Raw genomic sequence first — 20,702 nt, 5'->3', positions numbered from 1 at the left:
CTGCCGCATCACACACTAGTTTGGCAGGAGCACATTAATGTCAAAGTAAAGTTCAACTTCTACTCCAGTCATCTTCTGTATGTGGATTGGCGAAGAAAGCCATTTTGTCCTTCAGTTACGGCATCTGCTGTCTGCTGTCCTTTTAAATGACAAAATCAGGGGTTGAACCTGAAATACTCTACATACAGAATTCATGCCTTACTACTAGACTACAACCCGTCTCATCTAAAAGTGGTGAGAGTGGCAAATGTGATACTGGTGAGAAGTTACTTTATACTGTGATTAGTTAATTCTCAGCAGTGGATTGTTACTATGCAACAATCTTTTTAGAGATTGACCGTGCCTCTCCGGAGTTTGGGGTAGGTGTCCATGGGGACCTGGGTGGCAATGCCCAAACCAAACACAAACCAAACGCACCCCACTTCTCCCTCCTCCTGTATTCAGCATTAGGGATAATCAGAGCCATCCATTTTGCTTCTGCCAGATATGAATTATCTCAAGTTTTTCAACAGAATTTATGAAGATATGACTTTAGGTGAATTCTTATCAAGAGTGATCCAAGTGAATTTCTCAATCATATGCACTGGCCAAATTCAGTTGGTACAGCTATTCTCTGTATAGAGAGGATGCTGTTATGTCTGCCTACCATGAGGCTCTTTCAGGATAAGAAACCTGTTCTAAAAAGGGATGAAGTCCCAATTTAGTTCTACAAACCTCACTGACTGCACAAGCATTTGAAGCTAGATTTAAAAGCTAAGCAGTCCCGGAGCTATACTGATGAGCCTGTCAGTTTTGCTTTCTCCAACATTTCACATTTATTACATCTCAAATTCTTGAGTAATATGTAGAATATATGAAGAAATGTGTAACTCTTAGGAAGTTCTTATCAAAAGACAATACAAATGAAACTGCCACCCATTCTGATCAAGATTCATGCAACATTCCCCTCGATTCAGAAATAAGTGACATTGATTGAGTTGGGATTGGGCCCATTTTGTTTGGTCAGAAGGTGATAAAACAAACATGTATTGACTTGCTGACCTTCAGTTTAATAACTCTCATAGCTGGTGCCCCAAATCAGAATGCTTGTTCAGCAGCAAATTTAGCTTTCACATTAAGCTCTCCTTGAGGCCTGTCACACACTTATTTTTAGCCTCGCCGTTTTTAAAACCAGAGCCTACATGCTACACTCTGGAAAGTCTCTTAATGAAAAGAGACACCAGGAAAGAAAAGAGAGAGAGAGAAAAATAAGACACAGAGAGAGAATTCCACAATATGGATAGCTTTGGCAATCCCAGTGCAGGAAGAACCCTGGGCTGAGTTTCGATAAAGGCTAAATTACTATCTTGACTGGAAGAGAAGGGTCAGTAAAAAGCAGCTGCTTGAACAGGTGGCGTGTTAGGAAGGTCCTTGGCATTGTGAGAGGTGTCCACTTGGATATCTTCACACCAAACTCTCCACTCCTGCAACTCGGGTAAAGAAGTATTTTAGAAAAAAGATAAGAGGAAGAGTTTTTGAATCAGACTTATACCCAAAAGTGCCCCCATGTTTTATTACAGCTTTGTCAGGAAGCAGGATCCCAAGTTCTACTCAGAGAAGACAGTGGAAGAAATAGAAAGCTGGCCTGGGAGCAGAGTCAGGGCGTCGTGTCCAGATGATGCACACCCTGGCTCCGCCCCAGGGTGCCATGATGCTGCGTGCCGCTCCACATGGCGCTCCTCTGACACTGCATCCATATGATGCAGCACCAAAGGATTGCCGTATAGCTGTGGCACTGCGGCTATGGCACCCTTTTGGCCCTGATCCAGTGCAAAAAGAGGTGGTCTTCATGGAGAAGCATACAGGCATTCTTATCTGACAGCCAGGCAAGGGGCCTTTTTCAGCTCAGTGCTAAATATTGATTCATGGCAGACTCAGCAACCGATGCCACCAGAACCTTACAAAATGGAACCATACTTCACACTGTCACAGAACTGAAACTGTGGAACTGGAACCATTGGCTATACTGAGCAGGGATCATGAGAAGTTGGGAAGAACTCCTACAGCAGTGGTCCTCAGTCTTTTGGTCTCCCAGATGTTTTGGACTTCAGCTCCCAGAATCCTTGGCCATTGGCCATATTGGAGGGCCAAAGGCTGAGAACCACAGAACCCAAGGGCTGCAGTTGCCTTTCCCTGGGCTAGAGGAAAATGGAAGTTCTAAGAAGTAAAAAAGAGCAGAGGACTTTTAATGGGTGTCACTAACGCGCTAAATCAATTTTAAGCTTTGAATGAAATGTACTGAAAAGAACTATATCGATCCACGTTGAATTAGATGTAATGAACTGGCTGGATTTAATTAACTAGATTTACTGAATTTGTGGGAATTAACTTTGGTTATATACCGGATGTTGTTTAAGTTTTCGAAGTCTCACAGAAGCTATTAGAAAACTGAATTAAAGTTGAACTTGAAATGGAATGAATTAAAAAGAACTATATGGATTTATATTGCACCAGACTTAATGAACAGATTGGACATTAAAAAAGATGTATCAAGTTTATTGGAAATGGGATATTGAATTGACTGGCTGCAATTAATCAAACAAAGCCTTTGATCACCCAGCTTTTGGGGAGTAAGCCACACTGAATTCAGGGTTTATTTGTTTTTTGTACAAGATCGTGCTGATAACTTATTGAATTAAATATATTAATTAGAGAAGCAAGAATTGTATGTATAAGTAGAAATGTGTTTGATAAGTTATTAGCTTCGCTCACACTTGAATATTAGCAAAAAGATTGCTGTGGAGTAGCATATTCATGAATAAGAAAGCAAGAAAAAGTAGATGATTCTTTCTGCAAAAATGGGACTTTTCTTGTCCATGACATGGAAGACATTAAGAGGATGAAACCATCTCAAATGTCATGTTACAGAGTAATTTTGCAAGAACCCAAGAGAACTGGGCTATATTATGCACAACCAACTGGGCAATACATATTTTGTTGGCTCTTTAGCACTGAGACATTTATTTATTTAATTAATTAATTAACAATTTATGGAGAAATGGGAATGCTAAATTTTCCCTTAAATCAATCACATTTGTTTGGTTTTAATTCATTAAGTTGTTCCTTTTCACTGGCAAATTTCCAGCTTGGCTGATTTGAATTTGTTGGTTCCTGTCCCTGAGCAAGAGAGCGTTGTATGTATGTTGGAGACCACTCCAATGAAAAGAGCCTACCGGATCAGGATTAGCAGCTGTTTATGCAAGTGACTCATTGCAGATTGAGGATATAAATACATCAGAGTTTATAGATACATTTGGATTAGCATCTGGCAAACTGTTGTTATTGGCCTTTTAAACCCCTTGTGGTCTTCCATTATTCTATGCATGTGCTTGTAGGTTATTGAGGAAGTTTTATTTTCTCAGATTAAGTAGGCTTAATAATAGATAGCAAATGTGTTTATGGGAGATGAATGCTTTGCCTGAGTGCAAAGCAGTTGAGAGAGCAAGGATGAGCCACAATTTCTGTCCTGGCTACCATGGCTAGATGCAGATTGTTTGATTCTGTGCTTAGACAAGTTGTATGAGCCCACACTTTTCCTATAAATATCTGGAAAGAAACAGAGTACACATGCTTCTCTTGTTTGGCTCACCTTTATGCTTCTTCACTCCCTCTACTACTGCCTCTTACATCGCAAACTAAACTTTGTGGAGCAGGGACCAATCCTTTCATTGTTCCTATGTAACCAATGTGCAGACCCTAGGCCTTGGGACTGATCCTAACTCCCCTGAAGTCACAGTTTGGTTTTCATAGGCGTTTATCAGATGGGGTCTCTGCTGCGTGGAACTGGGGCTTTTGCGTACTGGGTGATTCGAATTCACGTGCTAACGCGAATGTACTTTCATACCTGGGAGTCCTTCCTCATTGGCGGGTTTCGAATTGCCCAATCCGCATTTGCGCGAAGTGCATTGAGTGCAAAATGTTTTACCAAACTGGACCTTAACTTGCGGATTGGCCGATTCGTATTGGCCGCCTCGCGCATGCTCAGTGGTGCTCTGCATGAGTCGCGACCTTAAACTCTTCCGGGGTGAAAACGGAGGTCACTTCCTTTTCCTGTTTTTCGTGCCTCTCATGACAGCCCGGTAAACAGCTGGAGAGCAAGCTCATGCATGTTAACAATGCGATACAACATGCCCATTACTGTTTCCTCTCTACATTCCTGCTTGGTTTTAATGTAACAATTACCTTCACTTGCAACAAATTAGCAATGCCCGGTTCTGCGTGCGTGTGTGTGAGTGTGTGTATGTATGTATATGAACATAGGCATGGAAATATATATATGTTTTGATCTAGGTGTGTGTGTGTGTGTGTATACACACACACACACACATATATATGGAGATATATATGATTACATTAGCTCTAGGTGTGTGAGTGTCTGTGTGTAAGAGTGTGTGTGTATACACACATATGAAAATTATATACACACATAGAAGTACATATGTTCTGTGTGTGGGTGTGTTTGTATGTATTTATATATGCGCACATATATATGTACATGTTGGCTGTTTGCGTGTCAGCATACACACACACATATGCATATGCATATATATGTAGTTTCATGTGCTCTGTTTGTGGGTTTGCATATATATATATTTGCATATATATGTCTATAATTTTGTTACTACATGTTCTCTGTGTGTGCATGTGTATATACATACATACATACGTACATACATATATATAAACACACACACACACACACACACACACACACACACACACACCCTACATATTCCCTGGATCTGTTGGGGTCCATGTGTGTGTGAGAGAGTGTGTATATGGGTGTGAGTGTGTGTATGCATGTATGTACACGTAGGTACAAAAATAATATATGGGGAAATATATACAATGTAATTTGCTGTAGGTGTGTGTGTGCATTGCTGAGTGTATATATATATTTGTCTATGTCTGTGTGTGTGTGTGTGTGTGTGTGTGTGTATATATATGTCTGTGTGTGTGTGTGTGTGTGTGTGTGTATGTGTATGTGTGTGTGTATATATATATATATATATATATATATATATATATATATATTCACACATATGAAATCACATATGCTCTGTGTCTGGTGGTGTATATATACATTTATATATGTATGCATATATATCCGGCAGTTTAATAAATAGATAGACTAAAAATCATAATTACAATCTTTTATTTAACTATTGCTTGTCTCCCGGGTTTTTGTACAAGTTGGTGCCGGGGAAATTCAGAAGAACACACTGAGGATAGACCGGGCAAGGTATTCCCCCAAGCAAGTCCAGCAAAAAGTGGGGGTCCCAACTTCAGATGCTGCAGTGTCCAGAAATGTCATCCCCAGCGTGCTGCAGGATCTGAAAAGAAATGCAGACAAAGAAATATTACTTGATACCATACCCAGAAACACTCATACATGTTCAGGCAGGTCTACAGGCCGGTAGATAACTATAGCTATGAGCGATCATATATATGCACATGTTAACTATGGGAGGATTGTTCACATATTCCATCCTATGAGGCTGAGAGAGTGTGACTTGTCCAAGGGCTTTCTCTGGGAGGGTTGTCAGGTTAAATTAGGGGGCAGATAGGTGGCCTAGGAGAAGGCAGTGGATGATGGGATTGGTGGGCAGGTAGAAGGAGAGGTTCGATGGGCCCCGGGGGAAGGCAGGGTGATGGGAGGTGGGAGGCAGGAGGAGAGGTGCAGATGGGCCCCCCTGGAGAAGGCAGTGGATGATGGGATCGGTGGCAGGCAGAGGAGAGTGCAGAAGGCCCCAGGGAGAGGCAGAGGATGATGGGATGGGTTGCAGGTCAAATAATGGGGGCAGAAAGGGGGCCTAGGAGAAGGCAGCGGATGATGGGATCGGTGGCAGGCAGAAGGGGAGGTTCAATGGGCCCCTGGGGGAAGGCAGAGGATGATGGGATTGGTGGCAGGTAGAAGGAGAGGTTCAGATGGGCCCTGGGGGAGGCAGTGGATGATGATCAGTGGCAGGTAGAAGGAGAGGTTAGATGGGCCCCTGGGGAAGGCAGTGGATGAGGGACTGGTGGCAGGCAGAAGGAGAGGTGCAGATGGGCCCCCCTGGGAGAAGGCAGTGGATGAGGGATCGGTGGCAGGTAGAAGGAGAGGTGCAGAAGGGCCCCAGGGGAAGGCGGTGGATGATGGGATCGGTGGCAGGTAGAAGGAGAGGTTCGATGGGTCCCTGGGGAAGGCAGTGTGATGGGATTGGTGGCAGGTAGAAGGAGAGGTTCAGATGGGCCCCTGGGGGAAGGCAGTGGATGATGGGATTGGTGGCAGGCAGAAGGAGAGGTTCAGATGGGCCCCTGGGGGATGGCAGTGGATGATTGGATTGGTGGCAGGCAGAAGGAGAGGTGCAGATGGACACCCTGTGAGAAAGGCAGTGGATGATGGGATTGGTGGCACCACCCCCCCCCCCCCCCCCCCCCCCCCCCCCCCCCAACCCCCCCCCCCCCCCCCCCCCCCCCCCCCCCCCCCTGGTGGAGAGGTTCAGATGGGCCCCTGGGGGAAGGCAGTGGATGATGGGATTGGTGGCAGGCAGAAGGAGAGGTGCAGATGGCCCCCCCTGGGAGAAGGCAGTGGATGATGGGATCGGTGGCAGGCAGAAGGAGAGGTTCAGATGGGCCCCAGGGAGAAGGCAGGGGATGATGGGATGGGTTGCACACCGAAGGAGAGGAGCAGAAAGAACATTGGAAGAAACCCCACCCACCCCCGTCACAAGCGGGTAAATTTAAACCCCACTTTGCAACAGCGAAACATGCTCAAACCTGCAGAGAAACCCCTGGAAGGACCGCAAGCTTACCTTTCCTCTGCGCCAAGAGCGCTCGTCCCCCGGCTTCCCTGGAACCGGCAAGAGGAAAGACCCACCGGAAGGAAAAGTGGGGCAAATTGCAACAGAGCATCATGGGAGAGTTGGAATCTGGGGGTCTTGCGACAGAGTTCAGGACTGGGAATTCACACCAGACCCATTCACACTAAGCTCGATCAGAGCCCCAATGCGGATATTGCCAATCCACTTATTAAGTGCACTTGCCAACACACGCCAAAAAGAGGAGCCAGTACGCACTCAGTTCGGAAGCCCCGCAGAAGGGGTGCACATCCAACGATGCCAGGTAGGAAAGTACATTTGCGTTAGCACGCGAATTCGAATCGCCCAGTACGCAAAAGCCCCAGTTCCACACAGCAGAGACCCCGTCTGATAAACGCCTGAGCTTTACATATGGCTATGCTCCCTTCTCCATGACTCCCATCATTTTGTGATCTTCCAGCTTTGGTTCATTTCTGTTGCCCAATGTGAAAGCTTGAAGCGCTTCTCTTAAGCTTAGTTACCGGCCATAAGAGCAATAGCAAAAAACTATCCAAGAATAAATTCACTCCTCATGCGGAGAGATATTGCCTACTCTTACTCCATTACAAACAAATGTAAAGTAGTGCTAGTTATATACAGTGGTACCTCGGGATACGAAATACCCAGGTTACGAAATTTCCGGGATACGAAAAAATCCCATAGGAAATAATTGTTCCGGGTTACGAATGTTTTTTCGGGTTACGAAAATTTTTTTGGTGCTTTTCGGCGCTATTTCACACGGAATCGCGGCTTTTCCCCATTAGCGCCTATGGCATTTCGGCTTACGAAGGCTTTTCGGGTTACGAAAGCGGCCGCGGAACGAATTAATTTCGTAACCCGAGGGAGCAGTGTAATGGAGAGGTCCCATGTCCATACCTTAGTTTTGATGGAGGTGTGTTTGGTGGAGACAGGGGAAAGGGCTTTCTTTATGGCCACCCCTACATTGTTGAATATCCTCCTTTTTTAATAGTGTTCCAGTGTACAGTATAGAAATATCTTGTTCAGGGTGTTGTTATGTCTAAGTCTGGGTTGAATAAATTCCCTGTGGCTGGGGGTGACATTAGATCTTTCCCCAATCCACTGGGCAATGGGTCCTGCAAAAACAGCCTTAGAGTTCGTCCATCATTCAGGTAGCCCACTTTATGTGAATTTTTTTCCTGGTGACTGTTCTATGCTGCATATATTTGTTTTTGACCTATTATTATTTTTTAATATCTTATTTTATTTTCCTTTTTATTGTTGTTTGCTATCCTGCAGAGTACATAAGCATCAGAAAGCTGAGGTGTACTTTCTTTTTCTTTTCTTTTTTTAAATGACAATGTTTTGAAGGAGTTCAAAATAATTATGCATGGTGTTAGTCTTTTCTGAGAGATTTTCTGCAAGGAAGGTTTATGCCACAGATGCAGATCATAGAATCATACAGTTGGAAGAGAACACAAGGGCCATCCAGTCCAACATCCTGTCATGCCGGAATACACAATCAAAACGCCTCTGACAGATGGCCATCCAGCCTCTGTTTAAAGATTTCCAAGGAAGGAGATGCCACTGCACTCCGAGGAAGGAGTATGTTCCACTGTCGAACAGCCCTTGCTTTCAGGAAGTTCCTCCTAATGTTGAGGTGGGATCTCTTTTCCTGGAGCTTGCATCCATTGTTCCAGCTTGCTCCCTCCTCAATATGACATCCCATCAATTATTTAAACAGGGCTATCATATCACCTCATAACCTTCTTTTCTCCAGGCTAAGCATCCCCAGCTCCCTAAGTCATTCCTCGTAGGGCATGGCTTCTAGACCCTTCACCATTTTAGTCGCCCTCCTTTGGACAGGCTCCAGTTTCTCAACATCTTTATTGAATTGTGATGCCCAGAACTGGACACAGTAATCCAGGTGGGGCCTGACCAAAGCAGAATAGAGTGGCACTATTACTTCTCTTGATCTAGACACTGTACTTCTATTGATGTAACCTAAGATTGCATTGCCTTTTTTAGCTGCCGCATCACACTGTTGACTCATGTTCAACTTGTGGTCTACTTGGACTCCTAGATCCCTTTCACATGTACTTTCATTCAGCCAGGTGTCTCCCATCCTATATCTATGTGTTTCATTTTTCTGCCCTAAGTGCAGTATCTTACATTTTTCTGTGTTGAACATCATTTTGTTAGCTTTGGCCCAGCTTTCCAATATATTAAAGCTTTTGTCCCATGAGAGCTTTGTTCCTTAAGGCTAATTGAATTGTAAGGATAAAGTTGGTTTCACGAAGCTTGTGGCTGAAAAGGGAAGTTTTAAACCTCACCTCCCCACATACTCTGGTCATAACAAAAATGATAAACACTCTCCATACACGTGCTATTGTTTTTTTTAAAGGCCTGACATGCTTCTGATGTCACATTTAGGAGACCCCTTGAAGACATTTTCATTCATTTATGTTCTCTGGCCTCAGTCCTCCTTGTAGTTCCAAAGAAGGGATTTGGAATTCATCTCCAAATCATCTCCAAAACTCATTGTTGTTACCCAGTCCAGGACCTTCCAGACCAGAGGGCTTGGCTTTACCAGCCTCTCCAGACTTGACATCTCCTTGTTGTTCTTATGCCATAGGGGGCTATAGCTAAACAACCAGGTAGAAGCCCTTTCAGAAACACTGCAAACTTCTCAGAATGGATGGGGTTAAAACCAGACCCAACCAGCCTTCAGAAGGTGCCTTTCTATTACTAAGACAACAGCTCTCCATTTTTTTCTCCACTTTTGCATATTGCAGTGTGTGGATCTATGTAGGTATGTAAGATTGCTCTTTGTTCTAGAGGTAGCAAATCTGTGATACTACTGAACCAAATTCTTAATGGAGAATCTTGGCAAAGGATAAGATGTTATAAAATTGATTGTCCTTCCTCAACAGAATATCTGAATGACTCTACAAGCACAACTATTCTTTAATTACTATGTTGTTAGGAAAGAGATCCCTTTTATGGCTTCAGTCTGGTTAGTGTTATGGTGCAGGGAAGGGGGAAATCCAAACCCCCACATTTAGATAAAAGATAAATCAATAATCTCATTAAAAATGAAAAAGAATCACCATGCTAAATTAGCATAGCTAACCTCAATTTGTAGCAATTCACTTCTGTGAATGCAATAGCACTCTTGTTGGAATAGCAAAGACAAGAGTTCAGTAGAGAATTCTGGGTGTTATTTTAATAAGCTTTATATGTCTCGCTCTATTTGAATCTTGTTTTCTCTTCATACTAAGAATTATCTCAAACTACTGAGAACGAGGTTTTGAAAGTAGGGCTTGTGAACATGTGATGTTTTCTCTGAACTCAGTTACACAGTGTTCTGTGCTCCAAAGCAACATTTATTTATTATTTCTTTTAACAGTTGTGGGATGCCTTTTAGCCAAACGATCCCCAAAGCAACAGACAAAACAGCAAAATCCCTTCCAAAAAATCCATTAAAAACTCAGTTATAAAACATTGTAGCAACAACAAAAGCTGGATGGTTTTAATTTGTAATGGTTATTGTAATCCTATGTGTATGCCAGTTATATATTGCATTTTAATCTATGATGTACCCCATTTCTAGCCTTAGTGAGAGGTGGGTAAGAAATAAATTATCATCATCAACCTCATCTGCTGTATATTCCAACAATGTTGAGGCGGCAGGATCTGAATAACAGACAGGAATCTTCCTTGGTTTACAAAATATGAACTTCATTCACTTTTATTTTTATTTACCTAATACAGTACAAACTACGGCAGATACAGATACTGAAGAGCTGTTCGGAGGAAATCCCATTTTGAAAACCTCTTGACAGAACAGGGAACTACCAAGCCTTATGTTACTCAGTCCTCACTCCTCTGCTAGAGTGAGCCTGAGGAAGCTGAGCTGCCAGAGCTTAGAACTTTGGTTCCTCCTGACTTGGCCTTATCAGACATTCCCCCCCCCTTTTCCACAGAAATACAAGATAGAAAATCATAGAATCATAGAGTTGGAAGAGACCGTAAGATGATGATGTAGGCAACAAGCTATTTTAATCACACCATGGTCACAGGCATGGTTCACACCTCTCCTTCTCCTTGCCAACAAGATTACGGTCACCTCTTTCAGGTCTCTTACCTCCTATCACAAGTGGAGGTATCACCTAGATGTAACAGCTCTATGTCTCATAGTTTGGGGGTTCAATCAGAGATTCTGCCTCCCTCCCAACATTTCAAATTATGCGGACAGGTCATAATGGAGCCCTGGTGGCGCAGTGGTTAAATGCCTGTACTGCAGCCATTCACTCAAAACCACAAGGTTGTAAGTTCAAGACCGGCAAAAGGGCCCAAGCTCGACTCAGGCTTGCATCCTTCCAAGGTCGCTAAAATGAGTACCCAGACTGTTGGGGGCAAATTAGCTTATTTGCTAATTAGCTTACTTCCCGTTCACCACTATGATCTTTGGAATAGCGGTATATGAATAAAACAAATTATTATTATTATTATAAGCAATCCAACCCAAAATTCATATTGCTGCAAATGGGAGTGCTTCTTCTATTTCAGGAAATCTAGGGATCCTTGCCAGGGCCCCCAAGACTGTCCCAGGTACTGTCCTTCCTACTCCATCTAGCCAGGTGGCGGTCTTGTCCATCTCCTCCCTTAAGGTATACCTTGGGCTTTTTTCTGATCCTTTCCCAGTTGACTGGCAAGCTGTTTGAACCCTTTGCTACCTGTGACCTGATGCTGCTTAGAATTAGAACAGCATTCCTTATAGCCATCACATCAGATAGAGGAATTGGAAGGCTTTGTACCTTTTGACATGACCAACCTTGCACTTGATTGCACAAGGATGAGGTACTGTTGCAGCCAGACATTAATGAACCTCACACTTCCATCTGATTGCTCTCCCAATTTTCCACCCAGACTTCATGTTTTGGATGTACAGAAAACCTTGGCCTTCTACCTGACATGAGCAAAATCTTTCAAGAGTGATCCAAAACTCTTCCTCTGCCATGCTGACCCCAGAAAGGGTTCAGTCATGACCTCATAGGGTTTCTCAAAATGGGTAGCGGCGACTAGTCACCTATTTTATGAACTGGCTCACCAGCCATTCCCCTCACTGATCTGTAGCCACCCCACCAGGGCCATAGATACCTCTACAGCATTCCTTGCATGAGCACTGCTACGCAACATTTCCTGTGCAGCCACTTGGTCACAGCTTTCAGCCTTCATCTACCACTACTGTCTGGATGTTCGATAGAGGCAGGAGACCTCTTTCAGCCACATCCCCCCCTCCTGAATTCATCCCTTCTCGCTTGCTGCGCCTTACTCCTGGAACCTTTTTCCCCCATATGCACACTTCATCACTTCTCTACCCAGTTTCAAAACTGAGTTAAAGACTATATTGTTTAGAGAAGCGTTCCCAGAGGCGGGCCCCTCTCTGACCCAGGAAGCCTCCTTTTAACCATCCATTAAGAAGCCAAGCCCTTCCTCCAGTCCATCTGCCTTGGTCCAGGCCTCGGAAGTGGAGAAGATCTGCTGGACCTGATCCTGTTCCCCACCACCACTCCCTTCTACTTTTGGGTCGTGTCTTTTTAGATTGTAAGCCTGAGGGCAGGGAACCTTCTGACTAAAAGATTGTATGTACAGCACTGTGTAAATTTACAGTGCTTTATAAATAAAGGTTAATAATAATAATAATAATAATAATAATAATAATAATGCTCCCTGCCATGCTTCAGTGATGCACTACTCAACCTCCTGTGTGTTTATCTTGCTAGCCTTTCACTTGTGAAAGTCACAGAGACCAGGAAGAACAGGTTGCTTCCTGTAACTGTGGTTCTTTGGTTGGTCATCTGTGAAGTCACACAACGGCACCCTCTTCCCCTCTAGTAAGCCAGCTTCCTCCTTTGGTTACACTATGGCAGACTGGTAGGTGCTCAGAAAGGGAATGTGAAACCTGCCAGACATGTGCAACAAGAGGGGTGTAGCTACCACCAAAAACTCCACTGAGATTTCTGATAGGTTATGAATCTGGCCTCTGCAGACACAGGAAATATCCCATTTCTGTGAATTTACAGATGATCACTGAAAGAACCACAGTTGCAAGTAAGCAACTATGAATAAACATCAGTACAATAAAACAGGCATTACACGGTGTACTCTTTGCCTATTATAAAAGTGGTCTATAGTTCTGCCTCCATTTGTCCTCTTCTGTTACAAATGTGTTGCTTATCACCCTCACTTCAATATATTATCCTAGTCACGAAACAGTCCAGCCTGTTCCTGATCTATTCATCCTCCCATGATATTCATATATCTTTGAGAAGGATGCCAGATGGATGTGCTTCTGATAAGGATGCTATAAATGACTTGACCCCAAAGCATCAAACGGCTTCTATTGTGTGAAATTAGAGTCTAATTTCTTCATATTGTGTCATATTTTTGGACCTGTCCAACCAGGAGAGTCAAAAGGGAGATTATTAAAATCACAATGTACTTTCTATATTGTGCACATCAGTGTTCTTACTAGATTGGGTACTAACAACTGGGCAGTCCTTGAGCCCTCAACTCCTTCCCCAATATCTCAAACCAGCAAATCTGGTTGCTGGTGCAGATATTAGGGAAAGGATGGGGGAATCTTTGGCTTCCTAAGCACCATGTGATACTTTTCATGTAAAGCCACCTGAAGCAATGGTTGTTGCCACATCTTCAGACAAGGGGAATCTGTTATTATAACAACTTTTCCCTCCTCTTTCTGCAGGATGGCTACTTTTCCCACCGTCCGAAGGAGAAAATGCGAACAGATAGCAATAATGAAAACTCTGTTCCCAAGGACTTTGAAAACATAGATAACAGCAATTTTGCTCCCAGGACACAGAAGCAAAAACACCAGCCAGAACTGGTGAAGAAGCCAGTGAGCAAACAGAAGGAGCGCTTGAGAAGAAAACTGGAGCAAGAGGAAAAGGTGAAAGAAAACTCGTTCCTTGGAAAAAATTCCAATGAGGTGCTACAGGATGGCAATGCCACCCCAAAGAACAACAACTATGGCAGCCATTGGAAGGATACCCACCGATCTGTCCGGCAACCACATTGGAAGAAGGGTGGAAATGGCTCCCCTGAGCTTGGGTACGAACAACAACCCAAATGCGAGATGTCAGGCAAGGAAGCACTATCTGCTCTGTCCAGAGCCAAGTCCAAGCAGTGTCGGCAGGAGATTGCAGAGATATACTGTGAGCATAAGAAAGGGAAGCTTATGCCAGAGCAAGTGACTCGTTTCTGTCCACTAGAAGGTAAGTTGGACAAAGGGGGAAATGAGGGAAAATGTAGATATTTAGGTCATTTTTGTAGTAGCTTGATAAGAGACATGGCTGGGGAATCTGTGCCATTCTGCCTCAGATGTTGATAAACTGCTACCTCCATCATTCCTCAGCATTGGCCAGACATGCAGAGGCTGATAGGGACTGGAGTTCTATAACTCATAAAAAGTTGAACCTTCTCAGAAAAGTTGAACGCTCTCACCTCTAATCTTAGTTGATTAAATATATCCGTTTTAGTTGTTCAGTTTCATGGATTAAATTTTTTATTGAGAAGAGCAGAGAATGTTATTTCTAAGAATGAGAAAAGCAAATATAATTTTCTTTGGGCAGCTCAAAAGCATAAAATACATCATACAAGCTTTTGAATCTTCACTGGCTTCTTCATCAGACAAAGATGTTTAAAATCATACAGAAGAATAAACTGTCAGCCAGTAATAATTTTTGAGCAAGGCCAACTCCCAGCACAATCTGGGTAAAAATCACCCAGCTACAGCCAAAAGCAAAGTGCACCGTAAATCCCACCAGCTATAGGCATTAGCAGTACACTGACCACTTTTCAGAGTTAAAAGAAAACCATCACAGATGGTTTATTCATCCAAGGTTCCTGGAGGCTTTTATTTTCAGTTATAATATAGATACAGTATAATACAGCATATATATAACATACACCTCTCTGACATATAATCCACTTCAAAGTCTGCTTCACAGCTCCAAACCTAGTCTACACACACATAGCAATAAACCACACACTGCTGCTTCAACCACAAAATCATAGAACCATAAAGTTGGAAGAGACCACAAGGGCCAACCTCCTGCCAAGCAGGAACTCATAATCAAAACACCTCTGAGAGATGGCCATCCAGCCTTTGTTTAAAGACCTCCAAAGAAGGAGACTCCACTACACTCCGAGGAAGGAGTGTGTTCCACTTTCAAACAGCTCTCACTGCCAGGAGGTTCCTCCTAATGTTGAGGTGGAATCTCTTTTCCTGTTGCTTGCGTCCGTTGTTCCAGGTCCTATTCTCTGGAGCAGCAGAAAACAAGCTTGCTCCATTCTCAGTATGACATCCCTGTAAATGTTTAAACAAGGCTGTCATAGCACCTCTTAACCATCTCTTCTCCAGGCTACACATACTCAGCTCCTTAAGTCTTTCCTCGTGGTTTCTAGATCCTTCACCATTTTGGTTGCCCTCCTCTGGACACACTCCAGCTTCTTAACGTTCTTTTTAAATTTTGGTGCCCAGAACTCAGCACAGTATTCCAGGTGAGACCTGAAAAAGGCAGAATAGAATAATCTCTGTTACTTCCCTTGATCTAGACACTATACTTCTATTGATGCAGCCTAGAATTGCATTGGCCTTTTTAGCTGCCATATCACACTGTTGACTTGTGTTCAATTTGTGGTCTACTACTAAATTCCTTGTGCATGTAGTCTCGTTCAGCCCTAACTCTCAACCAACAGAACATTCCAACTCTCAACTGTCACCTGTCAATCAAAATATCTTTTCTTTTGTTTAAAGACTGTCAGACTTGAGCAAACTCAGAACCTTTGTGCATCAAAGCATCCAGTGTGTTGAAACAGCAAAGAACTTTATTGAATGCACATAGTCAGAAATTCACCAGTCAGCATTTAAGCTAGAACTGCCCCTCAACAGCCAAGCAATACATTAAAACCCTAAAAAATCCAAACTCCATTCAGCGTCAAGCACCCACCTTCAGTTCCCATAGCTTTCCCCCCCTATTAGCCACCCGCCCTTCTAAACATCCTTACCAACTCTATCTTTTTCAGACTCAGGCATTTCCACCATCCACCCCCCCCCTCTTTATTATTATCAAACACCAACCCAACGCAGCCCACATCTCACACATTCCAAAACTTATAGTTCCCAAAACTATCTTAGCCAGCTGCACATATCCCATTCCCCCCTATGCCAACTAACCTATCTACTTTCCCATAAGCCTCAGCAACTATTACCTACTCATCAGCCCATTCAGTGATGCATATAACATTGTTCATTATTGGAAGAAAAATAAAGAAAACTACCATAAAACAATCCCCCCTCTATTAAACACATTATCAGAACTCTGACAGAACCCATGCATGCATAATTCTGACAAAGACATATGGCACCAACAGAAACATGATGATGCTAGAGTCATAGGCCTACATTTTGTCCGAGATGTTACTCTTTTGTCAGTTAAGATGGTATTGAAGAATTTTAAGGTACTTAACTCTTTGAGATTTTCTACCTCCAACAAAGTTCTCATATGTCCAAGAAGGAAAGTGGCCTCTGCCTGGTAAAGGGGTGGCGGGTGGCTTAGATATGCTAGATGTTGTGCCCTTTAAACATCCAGGAACCCCAATCAGCAGGACGAGTATTAAAGAATGATGGCAGTTTTGGTCCAAAACAGTTGAAGGAAAAAAGGTTCTCAACTCCAGTCTGCAAAAAAGTTCATATGAGGCTAGAGCATAGACCCCTTGATGGCGAACCTATGGTATGTGTGCCAGAGATGGCACACAAAGCCATTTGCCCTGGCACACAAAGGGTGAGGAAGAGGAGGAACAAGTGTGCGCTTGGAGGCCTGAGAGGGCATGGCGATAAAGTCTCACCCTGAAGTCCTACCCCTGGAAGGCAGAAGTCCTACCCAGGAAGTCCCATCCCCCTGGGGGTCCCATCCCTCAGCACCAGATAACATCTGGTGCTGGGATGCCTTTTAGTTTGGGCACGTCACCCCTAAAAGTTTCATCATCATTGGTATAGACTATTGGGATTGGATTTGAAAATTTGCTACGTGAACAGTTGGTTGTGTAGCAACAGATACAACTGGTGTTAAGTTGTCCCAAGGCTAGCCATGGGACACTAGACTGCAAGTGTGTGTGTATATATATACATGCTTTAAAATTGCCTGTCAATTTATGAATTGACTCCATGAATTTAATAGGGTTTTCTTAGGCAAGGAATACTCGGACGTGGTTTTTCCAGTTTCTTCCTCTGAAATATAGTCTACAGCACTTGGTGTTTGTTTATTCATGTTAAAAAGACATTGTTCTTAATGGGATCATGTAGTAGTAAAGAAAGCTTATTTTCCTTCTTTTTCATCTGAGAAGGAAAATGCATCTCATAGATGTTTTTCCTGTTCTTGGAAACTTCTTTTTCGGTTTGTCTCAAAGGTGCTACAAGATTCCTTTTGAATGTTTCTCGCTCTATTAACTGCAGTTCTTTATCAGCTCTACTTGCCTACTGTAGACATTACTTGTCCTGTTTGCTAGTAGTCATAGCAATATTAGAAAGGATTGATGTCTTTGGGCCATATAAAAGTAACATTTCCTAAATGTAGAAATCCAGCACTTCAGGGAAACAACTAGACTGCATGCCTTCCTAATATGCTACATTCCATGAGGTTAATCTGACGTTCATATACAGATTATATCATATCATGAAATACATTTCAGTTACTGTACTTCAAATCATATTCCAGCAGTTTTGTTTTAGCATATCTTGACATTGAGCCTCCAACAGCAATTATTTTGGTGTCTCGAATGTCCTTGCTAGAGTTGTTTATTGCTGTGATCATATGACTGTAATACTTAATAAGCTGTAAAACAAGGTAACTGTTATTTAAAGGTCCTTATGGGGAAGACTTGGCCTACTAATGTCCTTCCGAAGCCTGAAAAGAAAGACAGGAAAGATTCTGCTTGAAGAACTTGACAATGCCAGAACCACCGCAAATGGCTGCTTATGTATCTATTAGTAATTCATCCTCCAAGCTTCTTCAGAACAGTCCCCTGAACTCCAGGATCTCTGGGGAAAGTACAGCATTATGGATGTGTCTGTGGTTCATAAATAAATATGACATTAGGCACCTTCTGGATGAAAGTCCTCATTCCTCTTTGCACCTCTGCCAAAAAAAGAACCAGAGTTATGGGTCCCACTGCAATGCCCACTTTAGAAGGCACCTGGGAATGAGAAATCCTCTGCAGCTGAAGCTTCTGGGTTCTTTCTTGTTCTTTCTGTTAAAGCAGCTACCCCTACATATGTTTAAAGCTGCAATTCCCATGATCTCTGCCCACAGGCTGGGTGGGGCTGATGGAAACTGTAGTCCAAAGCCCGTGGAAAATAACAGGTTGGTGGAGACTGTTACTGAGGAGCATAACTGGCACTGTTAGTAAATAGAGGCCAGGGTTGCAGCCAGTAACTCATCTGTGTCCCTCAACCCTGCTTCTGATTCACCTGGGACAGTGAGAGAAAACTACCAGCTCTAAAGACCCTATTCCCCACAACATAGCCTTTGGGGCTTCGGGGTCCTCAAGGCAAGGGGTTCTGAGAAGAGTACTCTGGATAGCTGCCTGTCCTGTGGATGTTTTAGACCATCCTTCCCAGGACAAGTGGCGGCTGGGTGGTATACCTGAGGGTTTAGTAATGAAATAAGATTTATTGGTGTAGTAACAGAGGTACCTTCCTGCACATGTGGTACGACTGTCCAAGTATATTTGTATTTTTGGCATTCAGTAGTTAACTTAGTTTCAGAAATCAATGATCAAGGGCCAAAATGCTCTTCCAGGAAGAAAAATAACTGTTTTTCCTTATGAAAAGAGAACATTGGAAGGCTTTTGCCAAACTTCGCTTTGAGCAAATGGACTCAAAGGTGATTCAAAGAAGATATCAGGATATCCCTTTTCTTGATAGGCTCTGTATATGTGGGGCACCTAAAGTTGAAGATCTTACACATTACCTGCTGCATTGTCGATTATATAACAGTATTAGAGAGCAAAATCCTCAGACATTTGAGGGAAAGGGATGATCAAAACAAGCTGGCTCTGCTATTGCGAGGAGTTGAGCCTTTTATTGGGTTGTCTTGTTCACAGTGAAAGCTGCTATTCTACGGAAGCAAGAAGAAGAAAAGGACCTCAAATAGATTGTTGTGCAAACTGCAAGAACAGTGTAATCAGATCCATATATTTTAAATTTTATAGATTTTTTTAATATAAGTTTTAACTATGTATGTTTTTCCCCCTTTTATCTCGTATTCTTTGAAATGGTCTGGAGTCTCATTCAGTAAAGATGTATGTCCTTAGTTCAGTATGAAGCAGCATAGAAATGTAAATGCTGTTGCTACTGCTATTGCCAGTGGTGACCTAATTTGCCAGTCCAGTCCATTTCTGTGTGTGGTGTAATGTCCAGAGCAGTCATTGATTCTGGTTGTATTGCTTTCGCTTTCCTTTGGCACATTAAGGGGCTAGCATGATTCTTCATTTTGTCCCATTTCTGAGGATAAATGATAGTCCAGAAAACCAACTAGGGTGTGATATTTAAAATTTATTTCTGCTCTCATTCTGATAGCAAATTAACTTTGCTAAGCTCCATCATATGTGCTCAGCAGGCACATGTGTAATTAAAAGGCACACATATTGGGTTCACAATGGCACTGAAATCTGTCTGCTGTAAAAGGTCCCTCTGTTCCTGTGGGATTGCATGCTGGTTATTATGGCATCGCTAAATACTTGCAGATTGTTTTCTTTTAATCTCACTTGAAGCAAGGTTAAACCTTCCTTTTCCATGATGGGTTTGTTCTTTCAAATGCACCTGTCATAATACCAATCAATGGTGGTGAACTCAATACTATTAGATGTGAGTAAGAGACAGCTGGATCATTTCATTTCCGATCTCAGGCATCACCATTTCAGAAAGGCAGGACAACACTGTTGAAAATGTGTCATATTAATTAGTGGTTAGCTGGGGCAGAGCAAATCACATTGAAGCATGGCATTTGAGATATGATTTCCTATGAGCCTTAATTGGATTAGTGGGATCACATTAAAGATATATCAACTATGCAATGTTTAGAGGATTATTCAGGCATGCATGCGTGTGTGTGTACGCACGCTCATGTGTTCATTTTTGTATCTTCACTAATCCTGTTGATCAGGAATTGCTGTAGAACAAAATGCAGCCAGCAAGCAGAACACAAATGCAGCTTCCATTTGCTTCAAGAGCCTCTTACTTTCTGACACAAAACTGGCCCACATTTGATGGCAATGGTAAACATGCACTGCTGGCCTTGCAGCTTTTCCGACAATGCTCACCTTGCTGCTAAGCCCCAGTTTTTACTTTGCCTTATACCAAGTGTGTGGGATTTCTGCCTATTATTTGGCACAATCAAAGCAGTTTTTCAGTTGTTTAATCATTAATCAGCCCCATTTAACCATCAGAACATTTTGGATATGCAGTAAGCTACCTAAAGATATCAAAAGCCTATTCCAGTGATGGCGAACTTTTTTGAAACTGAGTGCCCAAACTCAGAGGTATCTCTTCACCGGATGGCACTGGGTGCCAGGGGCGGGACTTCCTGCCTCTGGGGGTGGAACTTCTTCCTTCTGTGGGCAAGGCTTCTGGGGAGGAGCTTCCACCTTCCAAGGGAGGGGACACCTGCCCTCCGGGGGGGGGGACTTCCAGGGAAAAAACCAAGGCACACTCTCTCAGCCTGAGGCTAGCAGTAGCAAACCTCTGATGAACCTTGCCAGGAAAACCCCATAATATTT

General features: G+C 43.0%; 2 protein-coding genes and 1 long non-coding RNA gene across 9 annotated transcripts in view; 2 read left to right on the top strand and 1 right to left on the bottom strand.

Annotated features, from left to right (window-relative positions):
- Positions 1–20,702, top strand: part of ABCC6 (ATP binding cassette subfamily C member 6) — a 337,990-nt gene that overhangs the window by 135,977 nt on the left and 181,311 nt on the right. The window lies entirely within an intron of this gene.
- XYLT1 (xylosyltransferase 1) overlaps positions 1–20,702 on the top strand; it is a 179,801-nt gene that overhangs the window by 97,396 nt on the left and 61,703 nt on the right. For all 3 annotated transcript variants that reach the window (XM_042437345.1, XM_042437343.1, XM_042437346.1), the window contains one exon: positions 13,609–14,137. In XM_042437345.1, the coding sequence (XP_042293279.1) occupies positions 13,609–14,137 (529 nt within the window). The remainder of the gene's footprint in view (positions 1–13,608; positions 14,138–20,702) is intronic.
- The window catches only part of LOC121914174, a 25,321-nt gene continuing 9,796 nt past the window's right edge, over positions 5,178–20,702 (bottom strand). The window contains exon 2 of the long non-coding RNA XR_006100481.1: positions 5,178–5,372. This is a non-coding gene — a long non-coding RNA (uncharacterized LOC121914174). The remainder of the gene's footprint in view (positions 5,373–20,702) is intronic.

Source organism: Sceloporus undulatus, chromosome 8 (assembly GCF_019175285.1).
Source record: "Sceloporus undulatus isolate JIND9_A2432 ecotype Alabama chromosome 8, SceUnd_v1.1, whole genome shotgun sequence".
NCBI lineage: Eukaryota > Metazoa > Chordata > Lepidosauria > Squamata > Phrynosomatidae > Sceloporus > Sceloporus undulatus.
The sequence above is the reverse complement of the archived record's forward strand: the minus strand, read 5'-3'. Positions and strand labels throughout refer to the sequence as shown.